At 37.6% G+C, this 27,994-nt stretch overlaps 1 protein-coding gene across 5 annotated transcripts; it reads left to right on the top strand.

Moving 5' to 3' along the window:
* The first annotated feature begins 391 nt into the window (after positions 1 to 391).
* On the top strand, positions 392 to 26,988 carry TMEM267 (transmembrane protein 267). Of its 5 annotated transcripts, XM_068532603.1 has the most exons (4): positions 2,376 to 2,796; positions 9,576 to 9,685; positions 12,218 to 12,605; positions 26,132 to 26,988. In XM_068532603.1, the coding sequence occupies exons 3-4, from the start codon at positions 12,294 to 12,296 to the stop codon at positions 26,465 to 26,467; spliced, it is 648 nt and encodes a 215-aa protein (XP_068388704.1). In that variant the 5' UTR covers positions 2,376 to 2,796; positions 9,576 to 9,685; positions 12,218 to 12,293; the 3' UTR covers positions 26,468 to 26,988. The 5 variants fall into 5 exon arrangements, with proteins under 5 accessions (XP_068388700.1, XP_068388714.1, XP_068388702.1 ...); XM_068532599.1 differs by lacking the exons at positions 2,376 to 2,796; positions 9,576 to 9,685 and adding an exon at positions 392 to 561; XM_068532613.1 differs by lacking the exons at positions 2,376 to 2,796; positions 9,576 to 9,685 and adding an exon at positions 579 to 725.
* The last annotated feature ends 1,006 nt before the right edge of the window (positions 26,989 to 27,994 follow it).

The raw sequence follows: 27,994 nt of genomic DNA, 5'->3' as shown, positions 1-27,994 counted from the left end.
CCCATTGCCGGCCCTGCATTACATCCAACACTTGTTTTGAGAAACCAGGTAGGAAGGAGAAAGAAATTTTCCTCTTTGAGCCCCCGCTTTTCGCCCAGTGCTTACTAGAGCCACATGCCAAGCTCGATGTCTCCTTGGTGCTGGCAGAGCAGCCACCACTCCGAGGCAGGGAGTCGGGATGGGAACTGGCCACAGACCCACTAAACAAGCCGCACCTTGTCAGTCCAGTTAGAGTCAAGCTGCCCTTTATGTTGTCTCTTTTCTCGACTCTTGGCCATTCAGTAGTCATGATTAAGCGTTCTAGCCTTCTCACCGCTGTCCACAAGAAAAAGCTGCCCCCAATGCCCACCGCACAGCGGCAAAGAGTAATTATCAAGAGCTCCCCAAGGGGGCGGCGGAGCGCCACAGCGGAGCGTCAGGTCGGCCAAGCCGCCCGGTCTTGCGGAGTGAAAAACTCTCCTACGCCCACCCTAAAGGATCCCGCGCAGGAAGTCGGAAACATCTCTACATCTCCGGGACAGCCGGCGGCACCGCTGGGCAGGCCCACGCGTCCCATATTCGGTGAGGTTAATTCGCGTCCCCAGCTTCCCGCCGCCGGGTGGGTGCGCTGTGGACGGCGCCGGCTAAGCCGAGAATGAATCCTCAGGGTCGAGAGAGGGGAACCAACAAGGCACTTTTCACTTCCCACCCGTCGTCCCAAATGTGTCCTTTTGGGGAGCACGACGGTAGGAGAACTCGAGGTACCCAATCCCTCGGCTTAAGAGCCCTCAAACCGCGTTCCTAGCCGCTCAGAGTGGAACCAGTATCCCGGCGTCCTCTCGGCCGGCGTCGCGGGCTGGAGCCGCTCAGGCCCGCGGCCGGCGTCTCTATGGTACCGACAGAAGAGGGTGTAGAGGGTTGGGGCCGCCGTTCGCGCGGCTGGCTTGCTTCAGCTGGGGGAGCAGACGGTGGGTGCGGCTGATCCTCAGCGAGGGACCGGGCGGGAGGGGGACTGTATGGACGCCGCGAAACTGCGTCCTGAGGTGGCAGGCCGGAGGCAGGGACCACCTGAACCTGAAGTCTAGAAGATCCAGGTTCCCGATGGGGAAGGCGTGGAGGGGCGGCAGTCGCGTGGCACCCGAGAGCAGGCGGGGTGTGCTCGACAGACACTGGCCGGTGTCTCCGGGATCTGCGCGATCCCTGCACGGCCCTCCTGCTTCGTCGCGCTTTATAGATCCCATGGGCGTCAAGCCCTCGCCTAGGCTTCGCGCCCCTGGCGTTTCCCTGGCTCTGGGCGGGGTGCCGGGGATCTTGCCAGAGTTGCCCGTTGCCACCTTACCAGCCACGAGGGCCCTTAAGGCGCCCAGGCTCCCGGGAGGCGTGATTGTGGAGATTGTAACTTGTTCCCTTCCCTGCAGACGCCAGGGCTTTCCACCTATTTTCTTAATCGACATTTTAAAAATTATTGAATCATGCCAACCTTAGGAAAGAATGACTTTGGGAATTTGCTAAGGCTTGAAACATGTTGAAATTCAGAATCGTTATGTATTTGTAATGGTCATAGGAAAGAAACATTTTATATGCAGGTTACGAAAAGTATCCGTGAAAGTGAGCAAGATTTGTGTTTCCTTTCTTTGCAAATTAGCTGAATTAAGATTTGGCATCTGCTTTGAGTACCATAGCATTAAAGAAAGTAAATATATATTAAGTTTCACAGCAACTACAGTTCATTGAAGAGGACTTATTTGTAAAGCATAATAAAGGCAGTTTTCGGATTTTAGACGGTGCTTTTTCCTCAGGTTTTTGTAAATATTTGTGATGGGGTTTGGGGGGGGAGAAGGGGGTGAAGCAGAAAAGGACATTTCTGTTGGGAATTTGCTACCTCTTATTTTTTTGGTAGAAATAACGTCAGAGATTATTAACAAACAATGCACAACAGTGTGTAAAGTAACTGGCTAAGTATGTGTTTGTCGAGTTAAGGAAAGGGAGGATTACTACTAGGTATACTTTGAAGACCCCATAGTTGATGGCATAGTACTCTTATGGGAATGGTGCGTGGCAGAGTTTGGCCATTGCCGAAAATGGCTCCCGCAAGTCATAGAGAGACATTTATGATCTGGGTAACTGGCTGTTATGGCAGAAATCATTCCAAATAATATCTTCAGTTCACAGGCTGAGGATTGCTAACCTGCTTACCCCCTGTATTAGTATAATGAAATATTAAACACCTTGAGCACATTAACTTCATGCATGACAAGTTTAAGAAAATTATAATTACTGCTCTTAATGAACTTGCCCAACAAAAGTGAATATGTAAAATAAAGCTATTTTACAGTTTAAGAGGTTCTGGAGTCCATTCTATTTATGCGGGAGGAGCAGGAAGTGGAAAAAGGAAGCAGAGAGAAGAAAAATGGGACACTTAGGTGTTCTAGTCAGAGACAATAAATAAGAGGAAGTACACCTATTAAATTACTTTCTCATACTCAGAATCTACTCTAAATATCTACACCAGTAGTTGCAGTGGAATAGATGTCGGAACTGTGTGTTTCTGGGACCATAATTATACCTTTCTTGAAAAGAGAAACTACTGTTTTAGCTATCCATGCTGCATAACAAATTACTGTACCCCAAAACTTAGAGGCTTAAAACAGTAAACAGTTATTATCTCACTGTACCTTTGGGCCAGAACTTTTGGAAGAGGCTTAGCTGGATGGTTCTGCTCAGGGTCTCATGAAGCTGTAGTCCAGATGTTGGCAGTGCTGCAGACATCTGCAGGCTTGACTAGGGCTGAAAGGATCTGCTTCTGGGTTCACTCAGGTGAGCTTTTTGTTCCTCTCTCATCAAGCAAGCTGTTTAAACTTTCCATTTAAAATGCATTTTGTGCTGCCCCATTATGTGTATCTGTTCCTATTCATAAACTACTACAGTATATAGACATTTGGAAAACAGTAAGTTTTTCTTTTTCACGTCGCTTTAAATTTGGATCATCATTTAAATACTTTAAGTGATCTTTTCATGTTTCACTTTGCTCATGACACTTCGTTAGCTACTCAGTCCTTTTTGTATCTGAACTCATCGAGTAAAACATAAGGTGAGTACATTTAAATATGTTTAGTGATGACAAAAATTGTTTAGAGAGTAAAAGAAGATGGATGTAATGAAATGGCTTTATAGAGACATCATGCAATTTGCAATTAGGTGGATAATGACCTTTTGTCTGCTTTCTAGGATGAGGCTTGACAATAAATTTGCAATTAAATGCATATAGAAGCATAGTTTGAGCGGCAGAAGAGCTTTTCTGTTAGGCCTCTGTGTATACTGTGTCCAGCCTACGTTCTCCTCACACTCATCCACCTGACTGGCCTTCTTTCTTCTTAGGGCTAATTTACAGGCCACGGCTTACCGAAGGAGGGGGATATTGCTCTGCGGCTGTACCTCTCTGGCTTGGTCATTAATTCAAGCTTTCTGTGTCCCAGTTCCTATCCGCTAAGTGGATAATGACATTATCTTTGGTTCAAAGGAATATTTTATAAACTTTAAAATTATATGCCCTGAGCCTTTAAGCACATTGACTTCTTTATCCATTCACGTGTCAAATGTTTACTTTGCAAAGCAGAGACCTGATTCATGATGTGTGGAACTATAAATCCTAAGGTATATGGAAAGGATTCGTGACCTTGGAGGTTTCTTTTGCATTTTGGTCATATCTCTTGGTTGAAAGTATCTTGAAATCATTATTTCCTAATCCTGGAAGAATCTGTAGACTATAAGTCAATCTTAGTGTTTTAGAAAACAATTTTCATTTTTCCAAATGACTAAGAATTTGAGGATGGTTTTAGATTCCATTGTCATTAACAAAATAGTTGTTCTCTGCAAAGCAAGTATTCTTCACACTAATAAAAAAACTTAAAGGAATCTGCATAAGTTTATTTCATCTGGAGATACAGAAGTCTTTCATACAGGCCTTTCATGTACCAACTAATACATATATGTAAATACATTATTTTTATATTATACTATAAATTTGACTTGTGAGATTTGCATACAATTTTATTAATGTTATATATTCTAATATTTTATTAGTATTTATAATGTTATAAATATTTTTCTACATTTTAAAAAATTATACGTTTAAGAAGCTGAGTTTAGCATCATGGTCTGAGTTATTAATTACTTCTGACTTTTCAAAGGAGCTTTATTGGTTTTGTTTTCATGATAGTAAGACATTAAAAATTTTTATGAAATCAAAGAAAAGGAAAAAAAAGTAATGATCACATGTAAGCCCACCAGTGAGAGACAAGCTAAATGAACAGCCTTACAGATTTTTTATGCATATGTACATATTTTTAACAAAAATGTAATATTTTACATATTATTTTTTAGGCTACCTTTTAAATTTTAATATCTATTGAGCATTTCCTATGTCAACAAATATGGGAGTAAGTATTTTTTTAATGACTTCATAATTGTATGGAATTTATTTCACTAGTCCTGTATTTTGGACACATAGTTTCTAATTTTTCCTTATTATAAACAATGCTGTGCTGAACATCCATGTGTAACTCTTTGTATTTATCTAATTAGTTTCTTAGGATAATTTCCTAGAATTGGAAATGCTGAGTCAAAAGTGTTTGCTCATTTATTAATCATTTTTGATACATATTGTCAAATTGTCTGCTAGAAGAGTTATACCGATTTATACAACTGCTAATACTCTGAGTGATCGTTTCCCCACCACAAACAAATCATTAGCAATCTTTTGTCGATCTTACATTGAAATCTCATTGTTTTAAATTAAATTCAATTGATTACCAATAAAGTTGAAATCTTTTAATAGTTTTCTTTGACCGTTTGTATTTCTTCCTTTTCCAAATTGCCTTTTCATAGACATTGCCATGTTATTATTGGGATACGTATTTTTTCTTCTTGTTAGTTTTAAAAGCCCTTAGTAAAGTAGGGCTTCTAATCTTTCTCCATCATAAATGTTCAAAATTTCCTCCATTTATTAGTCTTTAATTTTGACATGCAGAAGTCTACATTTTTATATAGTCATGTCTATCAGTATTTTTAAAATAATTTTGAGCTCCTCTCTAAAAGTCTAGCTAGCTGGACTATGTAGAAGTATGTTTACAAATTCATATAAATATCCCAAATTTGATAACCAAACTGATTACAAAAACTATCTGACCATGGAAAATTTTCAGGCATCTAGTCAATGAAACTGATTCCCTTTCTTAATCTAACCAGAGAAACGGTCTGCATTACAAAACTAATCCATGGGATTGTGACATTCTGAAATCTAAAATTGTTTGATTTAACAACTCTACCATATAAAACTGAGCATTGCACAGATGATCCAATCTCAGGTTTCTTCTGATGATTGACTCTCCAGTAATACTTAGCAGTTAAACCCTTTTGTAACAGACCGATTACCATTGTGGACTGGTCGTCCTGCTCAGTATAGTATATTTGCGAGATTCCTCATCTAATGCATCTAGAAGGAGAAAGGAGCCCACCTTCTACTATATAGGCTGAAAAGGCCAAATACTATCTTTTCCAACCTCCCTTGCAACTAGGGAACGGGCATGTGGCCTAGGCCCAGCCAATGCCCAACTCCAAATTTTGAGAGCAAAGAAACAAATACGCCAAGAATCTTGTATGACAGCAGCAGATAGGGCAGTACTAGCAGCAATGCCAATGATAATATCTGGTGATGGGTCAGGCAGTGTAAGCTGGGCTCGGGGGCAGAGAGGTCTTCACCACAGGTGTCCGGTGTCATTTTCACTGAGGTGCTTGAGGCAGAGTTTGAAGCCTGGTTCTTGAAACCTGGCAAGTCTGTGATTTCCCAATATCCTTTGAATGGTTTTTGCTTTTACTTAGAGTGCTTTCTGTTCCGTGCACTTAAGGACCCTAACTGACACAGGATCTGAGTGAAATCATTGTTCCTTACCAATTTGGAATTATACATGCATTTCCCCCTTCCCCAAACACACACTTGACCTGTCTCAGACTTTGCATTTACCTTTCAGTATTCATATTACTCTGCTTCTGCAAGTTTATTGGCATTTACTCTTTCGAATGCCAATCTGAAAATGTTTTGTGAAGTTGCTAAAAGAAAATCCCTTTTACGATTTTGATGAGAGTTACATTAAATTTATAGATTAATTTGAGGAGGAGAACACCATCCATGTCGTCTTCTTCCTCAGTAAAATGGTCTGGCTCTTGTATCAGTAAAGTTCCATCAAAGGAGCAGAACTACTTTGCGTGCTAAGGAATAAGAAGTTTAGACCTGCTGTAATCGTGGCGCTCGGAGGGCAGGCGCTGCAGGCCGTTGCCTCTGAGTCTGTTTTTGAACCTGAAGCTGCAGCAAGTCGGGAGGGGAAGGTGGATGTGGATGAGAACAAGGACAGAATGGAACCTGCACTGGCCTCTCACCAACTCCAGTTTTGATGCCGTGGGTGACCTGCAGGAGAGGCTGGCACTCTTGACTCTGGGGCTGCACATGCAGGCCCAGGATCTGGAGAAGCTGAAGGAAGATATGGTGAAGGCTGAAGGAGCTGCAGGCCTAGCTGCTTGCCCTTGCCAGCAAGGTGAGCTGACAGATCAGCAGCAAGACGTGCGAGCTCCACGGCGCGTCCGGCGCCAACCTTTAGAGTTAAAAAATGTGGCTGCTGCTTCACTTCTGCCTTCCGAGTCCCATGTACAGTGTCTCCTGTAGCCAGCACTACAAAGAACTATAAAAGGAAGGGGATTCTGGGAAATGTTCTTCCAACTTAGCTGCGTTAACATAGCACAAAGCCACCAGAGCTCTAAATAGCTGATTGATAAAGTACAGTTTTGTCATTTTCTTCACATGCATTACCTGTTTAGTTTATTCCTTGATATTTGAAATTTTTATTGCTGTTGTGAACGTTCATTTTCCTGTATTTTCCCCTTATGATTATTGCTGGTATATTAATAATTTATCTTGAATTAGCCGCCTTTTGCAACTTAAATTCTAACAATTTTCAATTTATTCTCTTGGATAGGCAGTCATTTCACTTACAAACTAATGTAATTATTTTCTTCCTGATAAAGTAATGATACATTTTCTCTCTCCCTCCCTCTATCCCTTCCTTGCCTCATTACATTGATTAAAACTGCCAGAACAATATTATAATAGCTGTACTGTTTTTGACTTTAAAGATAATGTTTCTTGGTTTTCATTCATTCTGGTTTCTTATAACCTAGCAGTTCTTAATGTTTAGTGAACATAAGAATTACCTGGTATTCGCACTTGCTAAAAATGGAGATTTCCAGGAACACATGCTACATTTTACTAAATGCCGTTTAATCATTTAATAGGCAATACCTGGTGGATAACAGATAGTGTATGATGATTTTTATTTAATTCATTCAATAAATACTTGTTGAGCATCCACTGTGTGCTAAAAGATAGTGGTGAACAAATAGACCAAGTCTGCTCTCTGAGCTTTTGTTTTCTTTCCTGAAATGTCTACAGAGCATAAACACTTGAAAAGTAGGCAAGTCTTCTGGCTCTAACGGAATTACTTGCACCACCGTTTAAGCTTAGTTTCTTTGAGCTAATTAGGTCACTTTATTTTTCTTTTAAGCAGTTTAAAAGTGATGAATTATATATTGCATTGTGGTCAGAGAATTTGGCCTGAACATTTCCACTTTTTAGATTTTGTTGAAGTTTTTCTTGTGGATGAGTAAATGTATAATTAAATTTTATAAATGAGCCAGAGACATTTGGAAATAATGTGTATTCTATGTAATATACACAGTTTTAGACCTGAATATGAAATAAAATTTGTAATTAAAGTATTCAGACTATCTATATCTTTTTTTTTTGCTACTTGACCTAATTCATGTAAGCACGATTTGACATGTAAGCATCTTCTTATATAACTTTACTATGACTTGAATATTTTATCCCTTTTGATCCCACTAAGTCTTTTGCCATAAATTGTGTTTGATGGTAGTATTACCACAGCTGCTTAATTTTGTTTGTGTTTTCTAGATATGTATTTTCTCATCTCTTTATTTTCTATATTGCTGAGACTTTTTGTTTGAGATGTTTTCTTATGAACAGTAACTTGGGAGATGTTTAGTTCTGTTCCAATCTGTCTCTTTATAGAGAAATTTAATACATTCACATATATTATAGTATTTGTGTTTGATGTGTTTGTTTCCTTTTTTATTTTTTTGGTGGGTGGGGGTGGGAGTAAAATTTTCTTCTTCATTTTTTTCCTTTTCTGTTTTGCTATATTGAGCAAGTTTTCTGTATTCCTCTCTTCTTCCCCTAGAAATGTAGAAGTGCTGCTCCTTATTTTTTCCCCAGAAGTCAAATGTAAATGTGTTATAATTTCTAAAGCAAGAATCTTAAAATTTGCAGTTGTCACATAGAGGCCATAATTTAGTTGTTTAGAACCCTATTGTCAGAATCCTGTTCTCCCAGAGCTCTGTAATTGCTGTCCCACAATATTTGGTGTTGGTGTTAATCACATTCTCTTTCTTTTGCAGATAATCATTGTTGTTGATGATGGTGTTGTTTTTGGACTTGGAAACTCTTAAGGATTTTCTCTTTATTTTTTGAATTTGTTTTTTCTTTCAATGCCCAACTCTTTGTCCTTTTTTTCTCCCTCAAGCTTTGGGAAAATTCTTTGAAAGTATTTTTACTCACTAATTGTGTTTTTTGAAGCATTCATTTTACTATGCATTGCTTCTATTGACTTTTTTTTGGGCCATCAGGTTTTTTATCCCCATAATCTCTTTCTTATTTTCAGATTGCTCCTTTTACATGAAAGGCTGCTACTGTTACTGACAATAACATATTTTCCCTAACTTTTTAACATCTTTATTAGAGTATAATTGACATGTAATAAACTGTACATATTTAAAATGTGCGATTTGATATGTTTTGATGTGGGTATGAGACTATGAACCGTGAAACTGTTACCACAATCAAGATAATGAACGTATCTGTCCCTCCAGTGTCCTTAATCCTTCCTGCCCCTCCGGTCTCCATGCAACCACTGATCTGCTTTCTGTCACTTAGATTAGTTTGTATTTTCTAGAATTTTATATAAATGGAATCATACTATGTACTCTTTTAAAAAAATATTTCTGAATGAAAATTTCAAACATAAAAGGAGTATAATGAACTAAAGTATATCCATTACCTAAATTTAACAATTATAACATTTTCACATACTTGCTTCAATTATTTGCTTTTTAAAAATAGACTTTTTTTTTTTAATATAGCAGTTTTAGGTTTATGGAAAAATGAAGCAGAGTAGAGAGTGTTCCCATATATTCCTTCTACCTCTGCATACATTTCTCCCTATTAACTTTTTGCATGAGTGTGGCACATTTGTTACAATTAATGAACCAATATTGATACATTATTATTGACTAAAGTCCAGAGTTTACATTAGGGTTCATTCTTTGTGTTATACAGTTCTATGGGTTTTGACTATGTAATCTTTTTTTTTTCGGTCTGGTTTAGTGTTATTTTAAGGTTCATTCATGTTTTTGTATGATTCACGTTTTGGTTTCTTTTATTTCTTTTTTTCCACATTTTGTTTATCCAGTTGGGTTGTTTCCAGTTTGGAGCTAATGTAAAGAAAGCTGCTATGAGCATTGATGTGCAAGTCTTTGATGTGCAACTCTTTGTGCAGATGTTTGCTCTCATTTCTCATCGGTAAATACCTAGGAATGGAATGACTGAGTCATATGGTAGGAGTATGTTCAACTTTTTCAGAAACTGGAAAGTTGTTGTATCATTTTACATTTCCACCAGCAGTGTATGAGAGTTCTGGTTGCTCCACATCTTGTCAACATTTGGAATGGTCAGTCTTAAATTTTAGGAGGTCTAATAGTTATGTTTGGAATCTCATTGTGGTTTTAGTTTCCATTTCCCTAATAATGAATGATGTTGAATATATTTCATGTGCTTCTTGACCACCTGTATATCATCTTTGTAAAGTACCTTTTCAGATCTTTCACCCATCTTTGTATCAGTCTGTTTTTCTGTTATCATGTTTTGAGAATTCTTTGTTCTGTGTACAAATCCTTTACCAAATATGAGATATGCAAAAATGTTCTCTCAGTCTGTGTCTTGTCTTTTCATTCTCTTAACGTCTTCCAAAGAGCAGAAGTTCTTAACTTTGATGAAGTTCAATATATCAACTTTTTAAAACAGATGGAGCTTTTGATACTGACACTAAGAACTCTTTGTATAACCCAAGGACAAAAATATTCTGTGTTTTCTTCCAGAAGTTTTACAGTTTTGTTTTACTTTTAGGTCTGTGATCCATTTTGAGTTAATTTTTGTATAGGGAGGAAGGTATGGATTGAGGTTCATTACTTTTGCATATGGCTATCCAATTGTTCCAGCACCATTTGTTGAAAGGAATATCTTTTCTCCATTGACTCTCCTCTGCATGTTTGTCAAATAATCAGTTGACCATTATGTGTGGATCTATTTGTGATCCCACTCTCTATTCTGTTGCATTGGTATATTTGTCCATCTTCATAACGATACCACATTCTTCATTACTGTAGCTTTATAATAAGACTTGAAATCAGATGGTGTAAGTCCTTCAACTTAGTTCTTTTTTAAAGGTGTTTTCCTATTCTAGGTCTTTTACATTTCCCTATACATTTTAGAATATATACAATGAGCTATGTATAGTTTTTATTACAGAATGGAGGTTGAATCATTCTCAATAAATCATTTAGTTATTCTTTAAGTCTCAGAACTAAAACAAAACAATACAAAAACTTCAGGTATCACACAATGTTGATAACTTTAACTAGATAAGTGATTTCAATATTCTATGCCAGGTAAGCACTCAGAATTATGATTACCTTTTTATGTCAGTTAAGGTTCTTTGGTTAGAGGTAACAGAAAGGAAAAGGGGACTTATTGGGAAAATCCTGAGGTAGCTCATAGAAGGTGAAAGATGAGCTGCAGGAACCAGGGCAGCTCTGAGAACCTTAGAGATTGGACCTGAGGACTTGAGGTCCTTATGATTCTTTTTTCCTAGGCTGTTCCATGTAGTGGAGTCCATGGTCTGTAAGAAGAAAAAGAACTTTCCCGATCAGCTCCACTAGGAAAAATTCTGGAAAGGAGTCTGATTGGCCCAGCTGGGGTCACGTTCATAAGCAGAGTAATCACTACTAATCACTACTATAAAATTATTACTTATTAGTCATTGCTTGTTAATCACTACTATTAGAAAGGGAGACAGGGAATTCTAATTGGTCAGCTCCAGAGTTTGGGTATTTTTTTTTTTAATAAATTTATTTATTTATTTATTTTAGCTGTGTTGGGTCTTCATTTCTGTGCGAGGGCTTTCTCTAGTTGCGGCAAGCGGGGGTCACTCTTCATTGCGGTGCGCGGGCCTCTCACTATCGCGGCCTCTCCTGTTGCGGAGCACAGGCTCCAGACGCACAGGCTCAGTAGTTGTGGCTCACGGGCCCAGTTGCTCCCCGGCATGTGGGATCTTCCCAGACCAGGGCTCGAACCCGTGTCCCCTGCATTGGCAGGCAGATTCTCAACCACTGCGCCACCAGGGAAGCCCGAGTTTGGGTATTTTGATGAGCAGTTTTCCCAAAGAAGTGGATGCTGTTATCAGAAAAAGTATGGAAAGCAGTTTCTGGGTACACAGACACAATGGATCCCCACTACTGTGTAGTACACATTGCTGAAAGAAAGAACTATTTGATGACCTCAAAGTAGTAGATTAGTCAGTGGGCTTTCTTAAATTTCCCTTGATACATGCTACCATCTAAACTGTTGTTCCTACAAAGCTAATCTGTTCTCTTTGGGCCACATGGCATATTATATATAAATGTAAGAAATACCATTTCTTTTAATACTTGAAAGTTGCTAAGAGAGTATATCGTAAATGTTCTCATCACACTCACACAAAGGTAACCATGTAAAGTCATGACTGTGTTAACTAACCTTATTGTGGTGATCATTTCACAATACATACGTATCTCAAATCATCATGTTGTGTAACATAAACTTACACAGTGCTATGTACCAGTTATATCTCCATAAAGCTGGAAAAAGTAAAATGAAATTACTGATAACAGTTAAAGAAAAAAAGAAATACCAGTTTTTACAACTTGGTTTTATACTTGTAAAATTATTCTCAATATTGTTTTGTTTATATATTATATGCCAGCCCATAATCTTCATTTTCTCTGCTTTCTATTTTAGGGTGACTGGGAATGTAAACAAGAATAAGCTGTTTGTTTCCTGATGGCTTTTAGCATATACTGACATACTGTTTGTGATGGCATCTGAGACTGAGAAGACCCATGCTTTACTCCAGTCTTGTAGCACCGAATCTCTTATTTCCAGCCTTGGTCTGGGCATTTTCTGCCTAGTAGCTGACAGACTTCTTCAGTTTTCCATAATTCAACAAAATGACTGGCTTCGTGCACTCTCAGATAATTCAGTACATTGCGTGATTGGCATGTGGTCATGGGCAATAGTCATTGGAATCAAGAAGAAGACTGACATTGGAGAAATCATTTTAGCTGGATTTTTAGCCTCTGTTATTGATATAGACCACTTTTTTCTAGCTGGATCCCTATCTTTAAAGGTAAGAAACATATATGTTTAATTTTTCTGGTCTTTCATTTTTTTAACATCATTTTATTTATCTTCACAGCATCATTCTACTTAGAGCTAGAGAAGATTAGCCTTATTTTAAAACAGGAAAGCCCATTCTTCCAACTTTTTTGAGCACCGAGTACTTCCCTAGAGCACAGACATGTTGCTGACCACATCATATGGCATCACAAAGTGCCGTGGATGCACCCAGAGCAAGGGCTCACTAATTGTACCTAAGGAGTTCCATTCTGGCTTTACAGAGGATGTGTTTAGCCAAGTCTTTTTTTTTTTTTAATTGAAGTATAGTTAATTTACAATGTTGTGTTAATTTCTGCTGTACAGCAAAGTGGTTCAGTTATATGTATATATACATTCTTTTTTTAAATATTTTTTTCCATTATGGTTTATCATAGGATATTGAATAGAGTTCCCTGTGCTATATAGTAGGATATTGTTGTTTATCCATTACCCAAGTCTTGAAGGAAAGATTAGCTAACTGCTTTAAAGTAATGGGGGTCATTCTCAAGGCCATCCTAGTCCTTTTTGTATCAGGGTTCTTTCTTTAGGACCACACTTAAAATTTTCCCCTATTCTTCATATTTTACAGTTAACATGAAGCTCCTAAGTGCTCCATAACAGCTGAATAGCTTTAAGATGATTCCTAGGCCTGGGGAATGACTGTAATGGATTCATTCATTCCCCAAGGACCTCTTGAGGCCAAGCTGTGCATTTCAGCAGGCTGATGAGGACACAGTCCCTGGTGTAGAAATTGAGGAATTTCATTGAGGCTTTAGGGGTATAGCTTATACAGTGACCTATTAGTATTGAAAATGCACTAAGCCTAAAATGGCAGTTCAGATAATATTTTCTAAGTGTCAACAGATTTACCTACTGTTTGTGTAGTTATGATCTATAAACACTTCAGGAAAGAAATACAAACTTGTAGAGCAAGGACTTAGCTTTGTTCACCACTGGCTAGAACACTGTCTGGCTTACCTAGTAGGTGTTCAGTAAACATGTGTTGAATGAATAAGAAATGATCTTTTGTTCTTCTTAGTATGTGTCAAGTCCCATACCAGGTACTTCTCAGAGGTTGTCTCACTTATTTAGAAATTTAATCAGTAAGGAATCAGTAATTCCTGATTAAAGACAAATTTTAACTATATTTTTTCTTTTTTGCTATAAGTGGAGGCAGCATAACATTGCTGTTTAAAATTGGAATCAGAAGACCAGAGTTTAAATCCTAGCATATGGTCTCATCAGAGCACTTTTCTTCCTTAAGTCTCAATTTTGTCATCTCTAAAATGTGGATCATAACGTTACTTCCCTCATAGGGTTGTTGTGAGGATTAAATGAGTATGTTAAGTGACACACCCTGGCAAATAGTTAACAGTAAATGTTAGTAGAGATGGTAAAAAGTGTGATTTAGGAGAGCTGCCAAGATGGTGGAGTAGAAAGGCCCTGAGCTCACCTCCTCTCACGAGCACACCAAAATCACAACTATCTGCAGAACAACCATCAGTGAAAAAGACTGGAACTTACCAGAAAATATCTTCTACAGCTAAAGACATACAGAAGGAACCACAACGAGATAGGCAGGAGGGGCAGACTCGTGATACAATCAAATCCTATACCCCCTGGGTGGGTGACCCACAAACTGGAGACAGTTATACTGCAGAGGTTCTCCCACAGGAGTAAGAGTTCTGAACCCCACGGCAGGCTTCCCAGCCTGGAGGTCTGGCACCGGGAAGACAAGCCCCCAGAGCATTTGGCTTTGATGCCAGCAGGGTTTAATTGCAGGAGCCTCACAAGACTGGGGGAAAGAGACTTCACGCTTAAAGGGCGCACACAAAATCCCATGTGCGCTGGGACCCAGAGCAAAAACGTTAATTTGATAGGAGCCTGGGCCAGACCTACTTGCTGGTCTTGGAGAGTCCCCTGGAGAGACGGGGCAGCTATGGCTCAACCTGGGGACATAGACATTGGTGGCAGAGATTTTGGGAAATATCCAAATGTGTAAATACTGCTGCTGGGGGCTGCCATCTTAGCTCATTAGTGCCAAAACCTGGCCCCACCCAACAGCCTGTAGGCGCCAATGATGCCTCAGGCCAAACAACTAACTGGGTGGGGAATAGCCCCACCCACTAGCAGAAAGTCTGCCTAAAGACTTCTGAGCCCAGACACACCCCTAGACATGGCCCTTCCCACCAGAGGGCCAAGACCCACCTCTACCCACCAGTGGGCAGGCACCAGCCCTTCCCACCAGGAAGCCTATACTAGTCTCTAGACTAGCCTCACCCACCAGGGGGCAGATGCCAGTAGCAGAAAAATACAGTCCTGCAGCCTGCGGACCAAGCCTGCCAACAGCAAGCCAGACCTGACCCTGGGAAAAGCTGGGCCCTGGCCCTGCCCACTAGCACAACAATGCAATCTTTGGGACAATCCACACACTATACCCAACTGTGTCAGGAACTGCCCCCCAGCCCCCCCCCCCCGCCAGTCAATGATATGAAACGAGCTTTGGGATCCCTGGGCCCTGCAGTCAGACCAGGAATGAGCTCTGCCTGCCAGTAGTCCAGCACTAACCCCAGGATCTAGCTTCACCTGCCAGTGGGTAGGCAATAGCCCCAGAGTCTTCGGGACCCTGACTCTGCTCACCAGTAAGCCAACACTAGCCGTGGGGCCCCACAGAGTTCTGCAACCAGCTGCCTCATGACCAGGCCCCGCTAAACAGGAGCCAGCAGCATCCACACAAGGCAGGGCCTGGCAACAAACTGGACTAAGAGCCAACCAAGCCTACCAGGCCACCCACATAGTCAGCCCAACACAAAAGAAGCACCCACACAGCCCTCTTAGGGGGACCCCTAGACCATATAGCTTGGGTGATGAGAGGGGAGTGCACTGCTGGGATGCATAGGATGTCTCCTACAAAAGGCTACTTCTCCAAAGTTAAGAAATGTAACTAACCTACCACATATACAAAAATACAAATAGCAACCTATGACAGAATGAAGCAGCAGAGGAATATGTTTCAGACGAAGGAACAAGATAAAAACCCAGAAGAACTAAGTGAAGTGGAGTAGGCTATGTACCTGAGAAAGTTCAGAGTAATGATCGTAAAGATGATCAAAGAACTCAGGAGGAGAATGGATGCACAGAGTGAAAAGTACAGTTAGTTAGAAAATATAAAGAAAAACCAAACAGAAATGAAGAATACAATAACTGAAATGAAAAATGCACTAGAAGGGATCAATAGTAGACTAAACGATACAGAAGAATGGATCAGTGAGCTGAAAGACAGAGTAGTGGAAATCACTGCTGCTGAACAGAAAAAAAGAATGAAAAGAAATAAGGACAGTTTAAGAGACCTCTGGGACAACATCAAATGCACTAATATTCACATTGTAGTGGTCCCAGAAGGGGAAGAGAGAGACAAAGGGCCTGAGAAAATACTGAAGAGATAACAGCTGAAAACTTCCCTCATGTGGGAAAAGAAATAGTTACCCAAGTCCAGGAATTGCAGAGTCCCATGCAGGATTAACCCAAAGAGGAAGACACCAAGACACACTGTAATCAAAATGACAAAAGTTAAAGATAAAGAGAGAATATTAAAAGTAGCAAGGGAAAAGCAACAAATAACATATGCGGGAACTCCCATAAGGCTATCAGCTGATTTTTTCAGCAGAAACTCTGCAGGCCAGAAGGGAGTGGCAGGATATATTTAAAGTGATGAAAGGGGAAAACCTACAACCAAGAACACTCCACCCAGCAAGGTTCTTGTTCAGATTTCAGAGGGAAAGCAAAAGCTTATAGACAAGCAAAAGCTAAAAGAATTCAGCACCACCAACCCAGCTTTACAACAAATGTTAAAGGAAATTCTCTAGGCCAAAAGGAAAAGTGTGCAACTAGCAACAAGAAAATTATGAAAGGAAAAACTAATGGTAAAGGCAAACCTGCAGTAAAGGTAGGAAATCATCCAAACAGAAAGCTAGTAGGGACATTAAAAGACAAAAGTAGTAAAAATCATCTGTATCCACAATAAGCGGTTAAGAGATACACAGAACAATTAGATGTAAAATATGACATCAAAAACAGTAATCGTGAGGGCAGGAGAGTACAAATTCAGGGTATCTAAAATGCATTTGAAATTAAGAGATCAACAACTTAAAACAATTATATATATACATGTATATATATATAGAGAGAGAGACACTCTGTTACAAAAACCTCATGGTAATTGCAAACCAAAAATCTCTAATAGATATACACACAAAAAGAAAAAGGAATCCAAACATAACACCAAAGATAGTCATCAAATCACAAGAGAACAAAAGAGGAAAGGGGGGAAAACACATACAAAAAAAATCCAAAACAATTAACAAAATGAGAAAAAGAACATACATATGGATAATTACCTTAAATGTAAATGGACTAAATGCTCCAAACAAAAGACATAGAGTGAAGAAAAAAAAAAAAAAAGACATAGAGTGGCTGAATGGATACAAAAATAAGACCCGTATACATTCTGCCTACAAGTGACTCACTTCAGATCCAGAGACACATACAGACTGAAAGCAAGAGTATAGAAAAGGGTATTCCATGCAAATAGAAATCAAAAGAAAACCAGAATAGCAATACTTATATCAAACAAAATAGACGTTAAAATAAAGACTGTTACCAGAGACGAAGAAGGACACTACACAATGATCAAGGGATAAATCCAAGAAGAAGATATAACAATTGTAAATATATGCACCCAAGTTAGAAGCACCTCAATATACAAGGCAAATATTAACAGCAACAAAAGGAGAAATCAACAATAACACAATAATAGTAGGGGACTTTAACACCCCACTTACATCAATGGACAAATCATTCAGACAGAAATCAATAAGGAAACACAAGCCTTAAATAACACGTTAGACCAAATGAACTTAATTGATATATAGAGAGCATTCCATCCGAAAGCAGCAGAATACACATTCTTTTCAAGTTGGAACATTCTCCAGGACAGATCACATGCTAGGCTACAAAACAAGCCTCGGTAAATTTAAGAAAACTGAAATCATATCAAGCATCTTTTCCAACCACAACACTGTGAGACTAGAAATCAACTACAAGGGAAAAAACTGCAAGAAACACAAACATGTGGAGGCTAAACAGTATGCTACTAAACAACCAATGAACCACTGAAGAAATCAGAGGAAATCAAAAAATACCTAGAAACAAATGATAACAAAAACATGATGAGCCAAAACTTACGGGATGCAGTAAAAGCAGTTCTAAGAGGGATGTTTATAGCGATATAAGCTTACCTTCGGGAACAAGAAAAATCTCAAATAATTAACCTAACTTTACACCTAAAGGAACTAGAGAAAGAAGAAAAAACAAAACCCAAAGTTAGTAGAAGGAAAGAAATAAACATCAGAGCAGAAATCAGTGAAATAGACATGAAGAAAACAATAGAAATGATCAATGAAACCAAAAGCTGGTTCTTTGAAAAGGTAAACAAAATTGATAAACCTTTAGCCAGACTCATCAAGAAAAAAAGAGAGAGGGCCCAAATCAATAAAATTAGAAATGAAAAATGAGAAGTTACAACTGACACCACAGAAATACAAAGCATCATAAAAGACTACTATGGGGAACTATAAGCAAATAAAATGGACAACCTCTAAGAGATGGACAAATTCTTGGAAAGGTACAGTCTCCCAAAACTGAACCAGGAAGAAATAGAAAATACGAACAGACCAATTACCAGTACTGAAACTGAATCAGTAATTAAAAAACTCCCAACAAGGGACTTCCCTGGTGGTCCAGTGCGTAAGTCTCCACACTCCCAATGCAGGGGGCCCAGGTTCGATCCCTAGTTGGGGAACTAGATCCCACATGCATGCCACAACTAAAAGTTCACATGCTGCAACTAAGTCTGCATGCCGCAACTAAGAAGCCCAAGCCTGCATGCCGCAACTAAAAGATCCCACATGCCGCAACTAAAGATCCCGCATGCTGCAGTGAAGATCCCGTGTGCCACAACTATGAGCCGGCGCAGCCAAAATAAATTAATTAAATTTAAAAAAAACTCCCAACAAACAAAAGTCCAGGATTAGTTGGCTTCATAGGTTAATTCTACCAAACAATTTAGAGAAAAGTTAATACCTATCCTTCTGAAACTGTTCCAAAAAATTGCAGAGGAAAGAATACTTCCAAACTCATTCTATGAGGCCACCATCACCCTGATACCAAAACCAGACAAAGATACCACAAAAAAAGAAAATTACAGGCCAGTATCACTGATGAACATAGATGCAAAAATCCTCAACAAAATACTAGCAAACTGACTCCAACAATACATTAGAAGAACCATACACCATGATCAAGTGGATTTATCCTAGGGATGCAATGATTTTTCAATATCCACAAATCAATCAGTGTGACACACCACATTAACAAGCTGAAAAATAAAAACCATATGATCGTCTCAATAGATGCAGAATAAGATTTTGATAAAATTCTATATCTATATATTATAAAAAAATTCTCCAGAAAGTGGGCATAGAGGGAACATACCTCAACATAATAAAGACCATCTAGGACAAACCCACAGCTAACATCATAGTCAATGCTGAAAAGCTGAAAGCATTTCCTTTAAGATCAGGAACAAGACAAGGATGTCCACTCTTGCTACTTTTATTCAACATAGTTTTGGAAATCCTAACCACAGCAATCAGAGAAGAAAAGGAAATTAAAGGAATCCAAATTGGAAAGAAGTAAAACTGTCAGTGTTTGCAGATGACATGATACTATACATAGAAATTCCTAAACATGCCACCAGAAAACTACTAAAGCTCGTCAATGAATTCAGTAAAGTTGCAGGATACAAAATTAATATACAGAAATCTGTTGCATTTCTATACACTAACAATGAAATATAAAAAAGAGAAATAAAAGAAACAATTCCATTTACCATCGCATCAAAAAGAATAAAATACCTAGGAATGAACCTATCTAAAGAGGCAAAAGACCTGTACTCAGAAAATTATAAGACCCTGATGAAATAAATTGAAGATGACACAAACAGATGGAAAAATATGCCATGTTCTTGGATTACAAAATCAATATTGTTAAAATGACCATACTATCCAAGGCAATCTACAGATTCAATGCAATCCCTATAAAATACCAATGGCATTTTTCACATAACTAGAACAAATAATCTTAAAATTTGTCTGGAAACACAAAAGACCCCGATTAGCCAAGACAGTCTTGAGAAAGAAGAACAGAGCTGGAGGCATCAGGCTCCATGACTTTGGCCTATACTACAAAGCTACAGTAATCAAAACAGTATGGTACTGACACAAAAACAGACACATAGATCAATGGAACAGGATAGCAAGCCCAGAAATAAACCCATGCACTTATGGTCAATTAATCTACCACAAAGGAGGTAAGAATATACAATGGAGAAAAGGCAGTCTTTTCAGTAAGTGGTGCTGGGAAAACTTGACAGCTACATGTGAAAGAATGAAATTAGAACATTTTCTAACACCATATATAAAAATAAACCCAAAATGGATTAAAGACCTAAATATAAGACCAAATACTATAAAACTCCTAGAGGAAAACATAGGCAGAACACTCTTTGATATTAAATCACACCAATATTTTTTTGGATCTGTCTCCTAGAGTAGTGGAAATAAAAGCAAAAATAAACAAATTGGACCTAATTAAACTTAAAAACTTTCACACAGCAAAGGAAATTGTAAACAAAACGAAAAAAACAACCTATGGAATAAGAGAAAATATTTGCAAATGATGCAACTGACAAGGGATTAATTTCCAAAGTATACAAATAGCTCATATAGCTCAATATCAAAAAACCAAACAACCCAATCAAAAAATAAGCAGAAGAACTGAATAGACACTTTTCCAAAGAGGAAATGCAGATGGCCAACAGGCACACGAAAATATGCTCAACATTGCTAACCATCAGGGAAATGCAAATCAAAACCACAGTGAGATATCACCTCACACCTGTTAGAATAAATATCATGAAAAAGATTACAAATAACAAATGTTGGCGATGATGTGGAGAAAAGGGAACCCTCATACACTGTTGGTGAGAATGTAAATTGTGTAGCCACTATGGAGAACAGTATGAAGATTCCCTTAAAAACTAAAAAAGAGTTACCACATGATCCTGCAATCCCACTCCTGGGCAGATATCCGGAAAAGATGAAAACTCTAATTTGAAAAGATATATGCACCTCAATGTTCATAGTAGCGGTATTTACAATAGCCAAGACATGGAAGCAACCTGAATGTCCATCGACAGAAGAATGGGTAAAGAAGATGTGGTGTATATATATGTGTGTATATATATATATATATATATATATATATATATATATATATATATATATATATATATATATATATACACACAATGGAATATGTCATTTTCAGCAGCATGGATGGACCTAGAGATTATCATACTAAGTGAAGTCATACAGAGAAAGACAAATATATGACATCACTTATATGTGGAATCTTGAAAAAATGATATGATCTTATTTACAAAACAGAAATAGACTCACAGACATAGAAAACCAACTTATGGTTATCAAAGGGGAAAGGTGGGGGAGGAAGGGATAAATTAGGAGTTTGGGATTAACAGATACACACTACTATATAGAAAATATTGAATAGATAGACAACAAAGACCTACTGTATAGCACAGGGAACTATATTCAATATCTTGTAATAACCTATAATGGAAAATAATCTGAAAATGAATAAATATATGTGTATAACTGAATCACTTTCCTGTATACCTGAAGCTAACACAACATTGTAAATCAACTGTATTTCAATTAGAAACAAAAACAAAAAAGAAAAAGTGTAATTTATAAATGCATTCATCTAGAATTTAAGTATTTCTATTGTAATTCTTAAAAACATTTAGGCTGTATACTGTATTTATTCCCTGATTCATTGATAAGCAGTAGTGTTAAGAATATGAGCCATAGAGTCAGGCAGATCCAGTATTAGATTCCAACTCTGCCCCTTGACAACTGCACACTGTGGGGAAGTTACTTAGTCTCTCTCTTATTCGTTTTGTTGCAGTGGTGAATGGGAGTGTTTCTTTAATTTCTCTTTCAGATTTTTCATCATTAGTGTATAGGAATGAAAGAGATTTCTGTGCATTAATTTTGTATCCTGCTACTTTACTAAATTCACTGATTAGCTCTAGTAGTTTTCTGGTGGCATTTTTAGGATTCTCTATGTATAGTATCATGTCATCTGCAGTGACAGTTTTACTTCTTCTTTTCCAATTTGTATTCCTTTTATTTCTTTTTCTTCTCTGATTGCCACGGCTAGGACTTCCAAAAGTATGTTGAATAATAGTGGCAAGAGTGGACATCCTTGTCTTGTTCCTGATATTAGAGGAAATGCTTTCAGTTTTTCACCATTGAGAATGATGTTTGCTGTGCATTTGTCATATATGGCCTTTATTATGTTGAGGTAGGTTCCCTCTATGCCCACTTTCTGGAGGGTTTTTATCATAAATTGGTATTGAATTTTGTCAGAAGCTTTTTCTGCATCTATTGAGATGATCATATGGTTTTTCTCCTTCAATTTGTTAATATGGTGTATCACATTGATTGATTTGCTTATGTTAAAGAATCCTTGCATTCCTGGGATAAACCCTACGTGGTCATGGTGTATGATCCTTTTAATGTGTTGTTGGATTCTGCTTGCTAGTATTCTGTTGAGGATTTTTGCATCTATATTCATCAGTGATATTGGTCTGTAATTTTCTTTTCTTGTAGTATCTTTGTCTGGTTTTGGTATCAGGGTGATGGTGGCCTCATAGAATGAGTTTGGGAGTGTTCCTTCCTCTGCAATTTTTTGGAAGGTTTGAGAAGGACGGGTGTTAGCTCTTCTCTAACTCTAATAATAGTCCCCCACTATTATTGTGTTACTGTCGATTTCCTCTTTTATAGCTGTTAGTAGTTGCCTTATGTATTGAGGTGCTCCTATGTTGGGTGCATATATATTTATAATTGTTATATCTTCCTCTTGGATTGATCCCTTGATTATTATGTAGTGTACTTCCTTGTCTCTTGTAACATTCTTTATTTTAAAGTCTATTTTATCTGATATGAGTATCGCTACTCCAGCTTTCTTTTGATTTCCATTTGCATGGAATATCTTTTTCCATCCCCTCACTTTCAGTCTGAATGTGTCCCTAGGTCTGAAGTGGGTCTCTTGTAGACAGCATATATATGGGTCTTGTTTTTGTATCCATTCAGCAAACCTGTGTCTTTTGGTTGGAGCATTTAATCCATTTACGTTTAAGGTAATTATTGATATGTATGTTCCTATTACCATGTTCTTAATTGTCATGGGCTTGTTTTTGTAGGTCCTTTTCTTCTCTTGTGTTTCCCACTTAGAGAAGTTCCTTTAGCATTTGTTGTAGAGCTGGTTTGGTGGTGCTGAATTCTCTTAGCTTTTGCTTGTCTGTAAAGCTTTTGATTTCTTTGTCAAATCTGAATGAGATCCTTGCCGGTTAGAGTAATCTTGGTTGTAGGTTCTTCCCTTTCATCACTTTAAATATATTGTGCCACTCCCTTCTGGCTTGTAGAGTTTCTGCTGAGAAATCAGCTGTTAACCTTATGGGAGTTCCCTTGTACGTTATTTGTCGTTTTTCCCTTGTTGCTTTTAATAATTTTTCTTTAATTTTTGTCAATTTGATTACTATGTGTCTCGGCATGTTTCTCCTTGGGTTTATCCTGCCTGGAACTCTCTGCGCTTCCTGGACTTGGGTGGCTATTTCCTTTCCCATGTTAGGGAATTTTCGACAATAATCTCTTCAAATATTTTCTCGGGTCCTTTCTCTCTCTCTTCTCCTTCTGGGACCCCTATATTGTGAATGTTGTTGTGTTTAATGTTGTCCCAGAGGTCTCTTCGCTGTCTTCATTTCTTTTCATTCTTATTTTCTTTATTCTGTTCCACGGCAGTGAATTCCACCATTATGTCTTCCAGGTCACTTATCCATTCTTCTGCCTCAGTTATGCTTCTATTGATTCCTTCTAGTGTATCTTTCACTTCAGTTACTGTATTGTTCATCTCTGTTTGTTCTTTAATTCTTCTAGGTGTTTGTTCTTAAATTCTTCTAGGTCTTTGTTAAACATTTCTTGCATCCTCTCAATCTTTGCCTCCATTCTTTTTCCGAGGTCCTGGATCATCTTCAGTATCATTATTCTGAATTCTTTTTCTGGGAGGTTGCCTATCTCCACATCATTTAGTTGTTTTTCTGCAGTTTCATCTTGTTCCTTCATCTGGTACAAAGTTCTCTGCCTTTTCATTTTGTCTATCTTTCTGTGAATGTGGGTTTCCTTCCACAGTCTGCAGAATTGTAGTTCTTCTTGCTTCTGCTGTCTGCCCTCTGGTGGATGATGCTATCTAAGAGGCTTGTGCAAGCTTCCTGACAGGAGGGACTGGTGGTGTGTAGCTACTTCTATTTTTAAGATATCTGGTTTTACTTGTATAATTTTATGATATGTCTTTGTTTTATTATTTATCTATGAATGAAAAATTTGCATGAATATTTTAGAAATTAGGCAAGCAACAGAAACTTCTTGTTTCTTCCTTAGCAACTATTAATATAAATAGACTTCACAAATGAAAGTGTGAATAGTCAATATCCGTCCACACATCCAGAGCACAACTGCTAATCATCTCAACATGAGGCTATTGCTCTCCTCCAAGTACTGATTACTGTAGCCCATCCCGCCCCCCATCCCACGCTGCTATTGAGGAGCATGATATATTGTGGGTATATAACTTAAAAACAAAGGTGGAGGCTAAAATGGCATAATACAGAAATGTTATGTGTTCTGACAAAGTAAAAGTAAAACAACTAAAAATGTGGAGGAGTAGGGAGAGGGAATTAGGAATGTAGAATAAATAAACTCTTTGATGTTCAGCGGGTAGGTGGGAATTAAAGAATACTGGTTTAAGGAGTGGCTTTACAAGATACCCAGTTTAAGGTTGGTCTGATTTGACAGTGTTGCAAGGTACAGTGTCTTTAATGGGTGACTTTTTTTTTAATGTGGTGGGAAGGTTGTGTCCTCTATTTTTTTAAAAATAGGAACCTGACTTTTTGCCTTTACTACTTCTTTTTTCCCTTTACTATTTCTTTTTTCCCTTTACCAACCAGTCTCCAAAGGCTACCTCTCCCTTCCTTTGTACCATCTTCTCCTGGAAAACTAATGCCTTTCAGAGCCTTGAATCGTGCCCACTTTTAAGTCCTTTCTGTGTAGTTAGTGCTCTTACGTACCAGGACCCCTTTTCAGTATTTTCACACTTGGGTTGAACTTTCTCTTTCTAGTGGTAACTTTAGATCAATCTTAGATTTCCCCTCATCTTTCTTCAATGCAGTTTTTCCTGGCTTGAGGGGGGAGTGTGAGAGAGTGCTCACTGACTTGGTGTTTATTTTAGTACTTTAGAGTAATTGAAGTTTGGGCATTCTCTGACTTCTGGCTATGCCTAGTGGGGCTTGGTATAGTTTTATTTGTCATTGTTCTGTAGTGTTTTTGAAGATGTGTGGAGAGATTCCAAATCAGGCAATCTTCTCTATCTTCAGCTTTATTTTTATTAAAAATTATCTAGTTGGAAATTAGCCTTTAGAATGTGTGAGAATGAAACCTTACTCCTGGATCATTCAGGGGTTAAGCCTGAAATTTTCATTTGTTTAGATATTAATTACATTTTTACAATGGTTTAGAAATACTATTGGTTTATTTAACTCAACTTTCAAATACTTGTTTAAAATAATATACTGCCTCTAAATGTTGTTATAAATAAATTCTGAAAGTATTCAAGGCTAATATAAATGGTTACAACAAAAATACTCAGCTTTTATGCATTTATTAATTGAAGAATGGGGTGGGGGGAGGGACAAGATAGGGGACGGAGATTAAGAGGTACAGACTATTAGGTATAAAATAATTAAGATACAAGGATGTAATGTACAGCACAGGGAATATCACCAGTATTTTATAATAACGTTAAATGGAGTATAATCAATAAAAATATATGTTGTACACCTGAAACTAATATAACATTATAAATCAACTATACTTCAATTTTAAAAAGTTTAATTGAAGAATATTTTATTCAGTTGTGAGACTTTTTCAGTGCTCTTAGAGGTCCCAGACAATTCTTTAAAACTCCAAGTTTACACTAACCATACATTTAGGATATAAATTGTTTGTATTGTGACTTTTCTAAGTAAATAATAGGAAGCTTTTAAAAATTAATCACATGATCCTGAGATCGTGATTTCATTTTTAGTGCAAAGTGTTTTTGGAGGAGGTGGCCTAGAAAATGTTTCCTTTGCATTTCCAATAGCCTGCAGGAAAACAGATGGTTACAATATTAGGAAGCAGCTATAAAATTTTGTTTGCCAAGAAGGAAATGATACTAGCTACCGCTTTCCCTGTGCAGGCTGCTATTACTCTTCCACGAAGACCTTTCCTTCACTGTTCTACTGTGATACCCGCTGTGGTTCTGACCCTGAAGTTTACGATGCACCTTTTCAAACTCAAAGATTCATGGTGCTTTCTTCCCTGGATGTTATTTATATCCTGGACCTCACACCATGTTCGAGATGGAATTCGCCATGGCTTGTGGATATGCCCATTTGGAGAAACTTCTCCTTTGCCATTTTGGCTTTATGTAATAATCACATCATCTTTACCTCACATCTGTTCATTTGTTATGTATTTCACAGGGACCAGCCAAGTGATGTCTTCAAAACATGGAATTCATATTGATGTCTGAGATAACCATATGGCAGTCTTAAAGAACCAATGGTTGAGACAATGACAGCCAACATTAAAGTGAATTTAAAAAACATGTTAGGTACTTATATTAATTATAAGATGTATAATGAATGCTAACATTTCTTTATCTCATATATTTTCATCCTGACTGAAGTTTAATTTGCCAAGTACTTTAGTGAGTTGTGATCACTGGCAGAAACTGCTTTCGTGCACCTATGTTGTAATATTCTTAAAAGACAGTAACATTAGACCTAGGTTATTGTTTCAGAAATAACTTTAGGAAATAATTATTATAATATGTTGACTGTAGTAACATTCTACCAAAGTAGTATTTTTTCATTATCTTTGCCCTCAAATCTCATGTGTTGGAGTTTTAACTGTTTTGAAAAACATAACTAAATTTAACAAAATATTTGTTTAAAATTAACATTAACAAAATATTGATGCTTGACTCATAACCATAAAATTCACAAAAAAAGACCTAACCAATAATGTCATTTCAAATGTAAACTCCTGAATGTGCCATTAAAATTGTTTTAGTTGCTGTCAATTTGTTTACATACTATTCTAAAATATTATACCAGTTAAATCATTTTTTAAAAATTTGCCTGATACTAAGAGACAAAACATTTAAAAAAAAAAAAAATAGTTTTAGGAAATTGGCTTTTTCCTTTGTTCTTTCAGGTTAATATTCTGTTAAAAATAATTAACCTTTATTAGAGAAGGAAAATTGAGTTGCTGTAAGTTTTACATTTGCACAGTTTAATACTTTGATATAACAGTCAGTGCCTCAAAGGCACCTGTTTTTTTTGTAGCATTTGTACCAGCTGCTGTCTTCAGATTTTCTTACACATTTGTGTTTGTAATGCTGGTGATTGTGTGCCTTAATCTCTGGGAAGTGATTAAGCAGTGCCTTATCCAAAGCAGATTTTTCTTATTAAGTTAAACAGAGTTCTGTAAATTGTTATAAAGGGTCAGGCTCTTTACTTTTTGTTGTTAACCAATTGGTCGCGATCTGTTATATTTTATAATGTATTAGCTCTTACAATGTGTTATTGTCTTTTGAGAGCAATTATTGTCAATTTAGTTGGTTTAATAGTAAACATTATATAGTGGGGGTAAATTTGATTAAGGTAGAGATTTTTTAAAAGCATATGATTTTAGAAATCCCTGGAAATAAAGCATATATGTTGTGTAACTCTTTCTGACTAAATCACAAAACTCTCCCTTTTTTTCTTTCTCCGTATTAAACAAATGAATATCATAAAAATATAAGGCCTCATTTAAGAATGTCACATTGACATTTTGGGGGTTGTCCTAACTTTATTAGAATGGGAACTCACTTTGACCATGAGTCCTTGCTTAAACAATAACTGCAAATTTTAAGTGTGGGTTTATCTTTGTTTATCTTTGTTCCTACCTCATCAGAAATGTTCCTTGTCCTCTAAGTGGTCTCTGAAAGCTGTAGGTGTAACCTCTAGAGATATAGTAGCCAACTTCCCATGCCGCCATTTTGTTCCTTTTT

Source organism: Eschrichtius robustus, chromosome 2 (assembly GCF_028021215.1).
Source record: "Eschrichtius robustus isolate mEscRob2 chromosome 2, mEscRob2.pri, whole genome shotgun sequence".
In the NCBI taxonomy this organism is placed as follows: domain Eukaryota; kingdom Metazoa; phylum Chordata; class Mammalia; order Artiodactyla; family Eschrichtiidae; genus Eschrichtius; species Eschrichtius robustus.
Note: the sequence above shows the minus strand (reverse complement) of the source record. Positions and strands in the feature narration are given on the sequence as shown.